The sequence below is a fragment of the Belonocnema kinseyi genome, chromosome 2 (assembly GCF_010883055.1).
Source record: "Belonocnema kinseyi isolate 2016_QV_RU_SX_M_011 chromosome 2, B_treatae_v1, whole genome shotgun sequence".
Lineage (NCBI taxonomy): Eukaryota > Metazoa > Arthropoda > Insecta > Hymenoptera > Cynipidae > Belonocnema > Belonocnema kinseyi.
In genome coordinates this window covers 44,606,621-44,616,409 of record NC_046658.1, presented here as the reverse complement: position 1 = coordinate 44,616,409, position 9,789 = coordinate 44,606,621, and the positions used below count along the sequence as shown (strand labels likewise).

General features: G+C 32.9%; 1 protein-coding gene across 1 annotated transcript in view; it reads right to left on the bottom strand.

Moving 5' to 3' along the window:
* Positions 1-3,447: 3,447 nt before the first annotated feature.
* Positions 3,448-9,789, bottom strand: part of LOC117166929 (methenyltetrahydrofolate synthase domain-containing protein) — a 21,828-nt gene continuing 15,486 nt past the window's right edge. The window contains exon 5 of the mRNA XM_033351394.1: positions 3,448-4,970. Within this exon, the coding sequence (XP_033207285.1) occupies positions 4,590-4,970 (381 nt within the window). The 3' untranslated portion in view covers positions 3,448-4,589. The remainder of the gene's footprint in view (positions 4,971-9,789) is intronic.

Genomic DNA, 9,789 nt, shown 5'->3' with positions numbered 1-9,789 from the left:
GACTAACGAAACAAGTGTATCAAGGTAAAGTAAATGGCAACGTGCCCAGAGGTAGACCGCAGAAAGAATGGTTAGAATGTGTGAATGAGACCCTACTTAGAAAAGACATAAGAAGTCACAGAAACACGAGAGTCTGCATGAAAAAATGCATGGACATAAAAGAAGCTAGAGAAGTATGCCAGGACAGGAAAGTATGGCGAAAAATAGTTAATAAAAAGAGTGTCAGTAAACTGAACGACGCCTGAAACAAAGACCTTGGCTACTAATGGACCCAAGTGGGGAACCTTACATAACGGCTTCGTGAGGTTCTTCGCTTGGGGTGATTGCTAGAGAGATTGATCAGCAACCTGGGTCGGAGCAGTGTTGCGGAACGAACGTGTTATTTACATAAATAGCACGAGAATTCTGGATCAATCTGAAAAATCTCTATCCCATCCACACACTACTCCTTTCCCCTGCCGAGTGAGTCACGCCTACCCCGAAAGGGAAATGGCTTAATGGTGTAATAATAATAATAAAAAAAATAATATAAATATAATTATTACAAGATTTTGAAGGAAACTGAAAAAAGATTCTTCAATATATAGGATATGTCAGAAAAGATTCTAGGATATTTTAAAGAAATTGTTTTATTTTACAGAATATTACAAAACATTATGTTGAATTCCAGTCCTTTTCAAAGATGCTTAGGAATGTTTACGAAATTGGTGAGAAATGAAGAAATATTTAATAAATTTTCTGAAATGTTTTCAAATTTCTGAATATTTCTTATCTGTTTGTCCGTCTTAAATTCCAGAAAATATTTTTAACTAACTCGATTTTCTTTTCTTTCGGAAATATGATTCACAATCTTAAAAACTTGCCTTATGATCTTCTAAATTTTCGTAAGCATTTAAAGCAAATTTGATCATGCTCTTGAAACCTTTCGAGATTCGTTTACAGCTACTAAAGTATATTTTTTACATTTAAAAAAATTTTTCATTTCTAAAAATCTTCTCAAGTGATTCCAAAGAACCTAAAGTTTTTTAATTTTCGTTAAAAACAATGCGTAACAAAATTACACAAGAAGGCTTTAAAAGAATTATGTTCCTTAATTTTTCTAAAATTATCTAATATGGAAAAATTGCAAAAGTCTAAAAAATATTTTACAGAAATTTGAAAAATTTTAAGAAACAATAAAAAATGTTTTGTGATCTCTTTTCGATTTTCTCTTAGAATTCATCGCAAAGCAATCGTTTAAAACGTTGCCATGAACCTTCTTTCGATCTCTTGACGGCCTGGACGTCCTGCAAAATTCAGTGAAAATTCAGTTTACCAAAAAACTCCTAATAGCTAGTTAGCCACTGAAAGCGAATCGTCCAGTCGGGCGAGATCGGGTTCGGCCTCGTGGATTTCCGGCTTTGAACAAGGCTTGTCTTCACAGCGTGTAACAGAGCCGATTCACCGACACGCAACGTTTGCCTACTTCTTACTGCCAAGTTTTTCTGTTCCCCTTTCTTGCGGCCCAAGCACCGTTGTCTACTTTTTACAGACAATATTCTATTGCTACTTTTTACAGTCGTGAAATTATATCCATCTTTTTAGGTACTTTTCTATAGCTGCTTCTTACTCACCAACAAGATATTTCCACTTTTTATTGTCAGCCGCTGAAATAAGTAACTTTGCGCACAGGCAAAATAAAAATGTTCGTAAAAATTCTTTTAAAAATTATACGCGCACTTGGCCGCGAACCACCACACAGGATCGGAAATTTGTTGGAAAAGTGCAAAAAAAGTCTCAATATTTCTTCGGGTGGAAGAGCTGAAGGCAACAGCCTTCAGCTCTTCGTACTCACCTACGTTTTAGCACTTGCTTCACTCCGTCTTACAGAATTTTATAAGAAGTCATTTACAAAATACGTAAGACAATTTAGGAGAGGAGGGTTTCGGTATAATGTTACCGTTTCTTACGAGAGTGGTTAGCGAGGGGCTCAATTGGAAGATCTTGCATAAGACAAAGTTTTAATAAGAAAAATAGTCAAAACATATGTATTAAACTTTAAAATATTGCATTTTCAACAAGACATCCTTTTTTAACCAAATACTTGATTTTTTCTACCAAAAGGGAAGTTGGATCAAACCAAAAAATACGACTTATCAACAAACTAGTTGCATCCTCAATCATAACAGATTAATTTTCGAAACAAATAGAGGAATTTCCTACAAAAAAGTTGAGATTTTAACCAAGAAAGATTTTTCAGTTAATACCCACAAAAAATATCATCAAAAATGTTGAATTTTCAAAATACAAAATAATTCAGTTTTCAACCCAAAAATATTAATTTCTAATGAAAAATAAAACGAGTCAAAATATTAAAATTTTTAAACAAAGAAATGTTTTTTTAACTAGAATGGTGAATCTTTAACCATAAGTGGAATTTTCAACCAAAGAAAAATATTCTAAAAAAAAACCAGTTTTCAACCAAATTTATGTATTATCGACTAATATATGAATTTTCTACTAAAAGACAAATCGGCTGCTCAAAATAGAATAGTTAAATTTTCAGTTAAATAATTTTCAACTAAATAAAATTTATTTTTAACAAAATAGTTCAGTTTGCAACCAACCAGATGAATTTCCAACTAAAAAGAATAAAATTTCGACCACGAATTAATAAAGAAAACAAATTTCCAAAATTTTCCATTTTGATTCCAAAAATACGAATTTTTAACAAAAAGAAAGGTTATTTTCAACCCAAAAAGATGAATTTTTATCAAAACAGAATGATTTTTTAACAAAACTGTTTAATTTTCAGCAAGATAATAAAAAAGTTTTAGCCAAAAGACGATATCTCAACCAAAAAAATTATAAGATTTTGTAGGTTTTCAGAGAACATTTTAAGGTGTTTTACGTGGTGGGAGTGTGGATTGCAAAATTTCAGAAAAACGCCTTCCGTAATTTCTAGATTATCTTTCAACTTCAAATTTAGTTTATCGAGAAAAACTGACTGTTTCAGATTTTCCCAGACCTTCACTGACCATTTTTAAATTCCCTGTAGTTTGGTAACCCTGTTATTCAAAATTCATTCTGACTCCTGTGAAAAAAATGATCTTGAGATTCGCTTTTCTAATGGACCAAATAATAAAAGTATGTTAAGATAAATGCCTTCGTATTGAAAAATTATTTAGCAACATAATTTCGCATAAGATAATAATAAAAGAAATGATTTTAATGTGAAATGCAATTTATCTAAATTTGTTTAATTTAAGAATGTTGCACAAAATATTGTTACCGAGATCAAGATTCAACGAATATTAGAAATTTGAAACTATGGCTAGACTCTTGATGTGAAAAATATGGTGCGTGATGCTAGTTCTTGGAAACTACTTTAAGGGCCTAATAACAAAATAATAATCACCAATTTACAAAAAGACGGGAGGATAATAAAATTATATAAAAAAGTACAACTTATTCGTCAAATGTTTGTATTTGTATTCAGTAAAATACAGAGTATTTGTTTCGAAGAATTCTAACGTCGATAACTGCTAGTTTTTACAGCAATTTCTCAATTACATTCATTTTGCTTGGCATCTGTCGTATCGAGGTAGGAATATTTTGCCTTTACTCGCACGTTTCGGCGATATTGAACGCAAATGAAGAATTGTTGAAATCAGTCTAATACATGCGTAGCGAAGAACTGAATTGTCGGGAAAGAAGTATGTCTTATAAGCGATTTAAAATTTGTTTCTACCCTAATCGTAAGAAGATTACATTGGAAAGGTAGTGAAAAATTTAAAGACGAACGCAAAATAAATAAAAAAAGGTTTTGTTTTGATAAATAAAAAAATGTTCTTTTGGTACATATTTAAGTCTTATGCGTATAATATTATCACCATTAACAATTATACCTTAGCAAACAAATTATATCTGTTAATATCACAAGGTATTGCTTTTTCTCCCTTTCAAAAATGTCGCGAATACTTTGAGCATCGCTTGAATCTTTTCTCTTAGAGTCATGCAAAATGGACAACTGTAAGCAGCTATTGAAAATACACTCTCTTACTTTCACAATTTCGACTCTTAGAAAATATGGCTTCAGAAAAATAGACTACTCTCTCCTCGATCTAGCCCCGAAACTTTCGCGATGCTCCAGACTTTCTTTAGGGCTTATCCTTAAGCACTAGTTAAAAACTATTATCATCAGTCTGTTTGATTAAATGCCCCGAGATAAATGTCCGATTGCCGTGCTTCGCAAAAACACCATTATTCCTCCAGCACCTTGTATTTCATTAGGCATTGAGCTCGAGGATCTCGCAATTTACTGGATACTCTAAGTATTTGTTTGAGTAAACTCAGTGCTTCATGAAAACGCACGTATCTTCAACCATTATACGTGAACATTATTTGGTCATCATTTACAGCATTGTTCCTATGTTAAACTAAACTGTGAAATTGCAAAACTTGAACTAAAAACAAAACAAAATTAACAACGATACGCATTTAATCCTCTATCACATCGTTGCATAAAACAAAAGGAATCGGATCAACTGACCCGATCCTGAAACCAGTAAATCTCTAATGCTGTAAAGTGAGCTTTTAAAGCTAATACGTTAAACCGATGTGACATCGGTTACCTCGATTCTTGTAATCGGCTTCGCTGGCTCTACTACTATGAATGGTTTTTCACTAGAGACCTCTTCCTGGCCGAGTTTAAGTTCCTGCAAGTTCGCAACTATGGAATCCACCTGGACTGGCTCCGTGGTAGTTTTTCCGTTTCGGAGTTTGCCAAAATGAAGGAAGCAAAATCCTCGCTGACCTCTCCAGGTAATTTCACTTGGTTTCACTCCGCGATCAATTAAAGCGTTCTTCAAATCTCGCACTCGCACGTCTGAGGCGATATTCGAAAGCTTCAACGAAAAGTCAATCTGGTACTTTTGACGCGCTTTGTAAGGTGCACGCCGACGAGTATCTTTCCCGTTGGTCTTCTCGGTCTGAAAATGTATTAACGATTATCAATTTCAAACTTGCAATTACGACCAAATGTACATATCATTAAACAATATATATTAAATATTATGAAATATGAATTATGAATGAAATCCACAATTCCAGGTATCTCAACATTTTTCCCGGGATCATTTTTCGTAGTAGGAAACCATTGAAGTACTTCTCATTTTTGTAACATTCGACTCGGAATATGTATAGAATTTCGCGATATTATTATAATTAATGTTTGTTTCAGTCCTTGTAAATATGTTAATATTGTAAATACCCAAATTTGTTCCTGAATTTTAATAGTAATTAAAATAAATTTTTATTTCAACTTCTTATACCTAAGCTTCAATGCATTTTTAACATTAATATTGTCAATGCAAGATATTCTTCAGGTGAGTAGAAACTCTGTAAAAACAGGGGAAATAGAGATTTTTCGCGAAAATAAAAAATCTATTCTACTAAGCAAAATTAATGTGAATTGTGAATACTATACTATATTCAATTAAAAACACTACAAATTCCTAACATTGCAATAGTCCGGGAGCAGGCAATGCTGCCGTATGCAATAATTTGTCCAAGGATAAAAAGGTGTTATTCTCATGTATTTTGAGCCGCTGAATCCGAATATACCCGGCTTTTTTAGAAAAAGTGGTACGTTTTGTTTAAATCGCAATTGTTTAAACAAATTATGAAAAATTGACTTTTTCGATCTGGAAATTTTTGTTTCTAGAAAATATGGCCCATTTTAAGACGAAAAGGTCTCCAGCAACTTTTTCGTAAAATACCCATTTTAAAAGATATACATTTTTTAAGGCCCGAAAATTGACGTTTTTCGCTAACTTTAAACTTTAGACCCGGCGCAGATATGATTTTCGCTACTAACAGTCAGCACTTTTCCGACGTGCCTACCGCTCTTGCGCGCCGCGCGCATCGTAGACACATGTGCTCGACCGCGGGCAGTCGATATTTCGGGAATGGGTTTGAATTCGAAATAAATATCAGTTTAAAAATAAGTTATTATTGATATTAACAATCTCTTTTTATTGATCGATAAGTTCCTTGCGTACGTTATTGAATAAACTATAAATTAAAATAACTCATTGCTTGGGAGCTATAATGATTTTGAAAATATTTCTCAAAATACTTTGTTAATCTAATAGCATCAATAAATAAATAATACAATAATACAATAAAATTGTAAATATTACAAATACTAAATTTCTTGAGAAATAATTAAAAATATATATCAAATTTTCTTATATACATTCAAACTTTTTATCCGATATAGAGTTGAATTTATGTCTCCGTGCACATGCTGTTGTCCTCCGCCCCACTTGTGTTATGTTTATTTCTACTTTTTTTTTTAATTTGGAAAGAACAAAATGAACAGCACTTTATTCCAGCCCTGACACAAATGCACGATTTATCTGATATGCAGGCAACGCAATGGCAACTGGGTACAAATTCGTCAATCGGTGGCAATAGTATGTGCACTTTCTTTAGAACTAACAAGTTGGCAAAGTGCTAACTGTTAGTCGCGAAAATCATATCCCCGCCGGGTCTGCGCTAATGTTAAATTAAATCAGGTTATAAAGTAACTTTCAAAGAATGAGGACGTTTTTTCAAGTTTCAAAAATATTAAATAGATAAAATGATGTTACCTTCAAAGTTAGTGAAAAACGTCAAATTTCGGACCTTACCAAATTTATATCTTTTAAAATATGCATTTTACGAAAAAGTTGTTAGAGCCCTTTTCGTCTCAAAATGGGCCATATTTTCTATAAAAAATGGTTCCGATCGAAAAAGTCAATTTTTCATAATTTGTTTAAACAATTGCGATTCAAACAAAACGTACCACTTTTTCGAAAAGAAGCTGCGTATATTCGGATTCAGCGGCTCAAAATACATAAGAATAACACCTTTTTATCCTGGGGCATATTATTGCATACGGCAGCATTGCCCGCTCCCGGACTACAAGTAAAACATATTACATTTTCAACAAGATAGATTAATTTTTAACCAAACAGTTAAATTTTCAATAAAATAGATGAATTTTTTTATTGAACAGTTCAATTTTTAGCTTACAAAATTATTTTCAACTAAAAGTAACCACGAATTTTTAATAATATAGTTAAATTTTCAACCAAGGTGATGAGTTTTTAACTAAAATGAGGAATCTTACTGAAATAGTGGTTTTTTCAACTAAAATGATTAATCTTCAACAAAAATTACTTGCACTTTTAACAAAGGAGCTCAATTTTCTACCATGCTACCATTTTTCAAATTTTCAAAGAAAAAATAAATTTTGAACAAAATAGTTAAATTTTCAACCAAAGAAATGAATATTCAATAAAACATTTTCAAACAAACTGTTGAATTTTAAGCAGAAATATTTTTTTTTTGACCACGAAGAACGAATTTTCAACAAAATACATGAATTTTTAACTGAATAGCTGCATGTTCAAGTAAAAAATTCAATTAAATAGTTAATCCAGTATTTTTTTTAAATCGTGTTTTTTGTATTTTTCAATTCTTCAATGAAATCCTCACATGTTCTTATTTGCAAAGAACATTGCATTATTGTTTAAAAAATGGATGAAATCCATAAAAGTCCGAACTCGAAGGGTACTTCGCAATTAAAAGGACCTAAGTTACCGCTCTTTAACCTTGCAGTTTCGCTTATAAACCACGTGGCTTTTTGGGATGGAAAATTAGAAAAAAAAACTGTGAACGGGGCTAAAGAGGAGAGTGTTCTGATTATTTTCATATTAAAATCAATGCTCCGTGACGAAAATTGGCGGAGTAAGAGTAGATGGCATAAAAAGCGGCTTTTTTCAGCTGCGAACTACGAGTATATGGCTCGTTAAGTTAGGTCCTTTTGATTCAACAGTACCCCAGAGCCACTTCTGTGGCTCATAACTCAAATATTTTTCGAATAAAGAAAGTGTACTTATGCATACAAATGTGTTTCAGAAAAAGAAAGCATTTTATAAAATTTCAATTTTTTATATTGAAAAATCGCGAAATTTTAACGTTTTTTCGACGTTCTGTAACATTTAGAATTTGGCGCTTAGGCCCTTTTGATTGCTCACTCTTCATATGTAAACTGGCACACGCGTACGATATAATGTTGATGTCAGAGGGTGAAAAGGGATTGCGGGGTTAATTACACGATTGGAGAAATACGCCTGGATATACGGTGAGAGTAGAAGCATAAAGGGATAAATTAAGTACTAGTGTAGGAATGAGGGCATGACAGTTTGAGATAAAGCTAACGGAGGGAAATTAAGGGGAGTTAGCTAAGAAGTATTTGTAGGAAGTAGAATAAAATAGAGGGTGGGCGATAAAATGAACAGGATTTAAAGAAGAAAGGAGGGAGTTCGTTAGTGCTAGAGATATAGGAGATGGGACGGGAATAAGCTATCAAGAATTGGGGAAAAGGGACAGGGAAAGACTTGTAATACAAAGATGGGGGATTCTTGCGGAATCAAAATAATTATAATAAATGGCATAAGATGAAAAAAAGGAAGGAATACCAAAGTATTTATAAAAAGGATGGGGAGATAGAAGATGGACCAGAATAGCCAGATTTAAACTGGGAAACGAGGTATCGGAAGGGATTGATTGGGAAAAGAAAGATAATAGGAAGTGCAGAATACGTGAATTGGAGGAGGAAACATGGAAGCATGTACAGGAAGGATGTAGGGGAGGAATGAAAATAAAAAAAGTTGGCAAGAGAATATGGTAAAGATTCTAGCTGAGCCTTTTATTGGGTGCGGAGTGGGTGAAGGATTTGGAAGGGGTTAAAGGAGCGAGTAAGAAAGAATGAAAGTGAAAAAATGGAGAAATTGAGGTAGAAGTGATAGCGAAAGAAAGAGGAAATTGGTTAAGGAATAGTTCTTGATCGCTCTATCGCTTTTAATCACTCGCACACTCGTTCTCTCGTAGGTTCAAAATTGCTTTATCATTATAATAGAAGTAAGGATCTAGATACAAGAATGATTGTAAATACTTGTAAATATTTGTAAATAGTAGGGGGCACATTACGAATGAAGAAAAAGAAAGCTACTTTTAAAAGTAAAAATTAAATGGTCATTTAACATTATAATAAAATTTTGTTAATCTAGCGTGCTCTTGAAAAATATTCCCTGAATTTAAAAAAAAATTCCTGACATTTCCAAGTTTTTCCAGGTATATAAAAATTCCCTGGCAATTTGCAGATTTTCCAGGTAAGTAGACATCCTGTCAGTGCTTGAACCTACTAAAAGACTTTAGAAAGTCGCCTTTGGTCCTGTAAAATTAAAATTAAGGTCAAATGGAATTTCAAAAAAAGTCCACCAAAAATTGCATCAAATTTTAAAAGAAACTGCGATGTTGAACACGATGCGATAGAAAATAGTCTGTGTCACTAAAGTTAGGGATATAATTAAAAACTTTAAAAACGGTAAGGCTGCCGGGGTAGATGGTATTAACGCTGAAATGCTTAAACACAATGGCGAGAACATACCACATGGACTGTGCGAATTGATAAATTTATGTTTCGAGATGGGAGACGTCCAGGCGATTGGAAAAAAGCTATTATCGTACCAATATACAAGAGAAAGGGAGATAAAAGCGAGTGCGATAATTACAGAGGGATTAGCTTATTAAGTACCGTAAGTAAAATATACTCAAAATACTTACTCGTAGGAGAATGAATATAACAGAAGCAACGATTTGGGAAGACCAAAGTGGGTTTATGCCAGGAAGGTCATGTACGGATCAAATATTTAGCTTAAGGCAAATAACAGAAAAAAGTTTGAGAGTAGGAAAAAA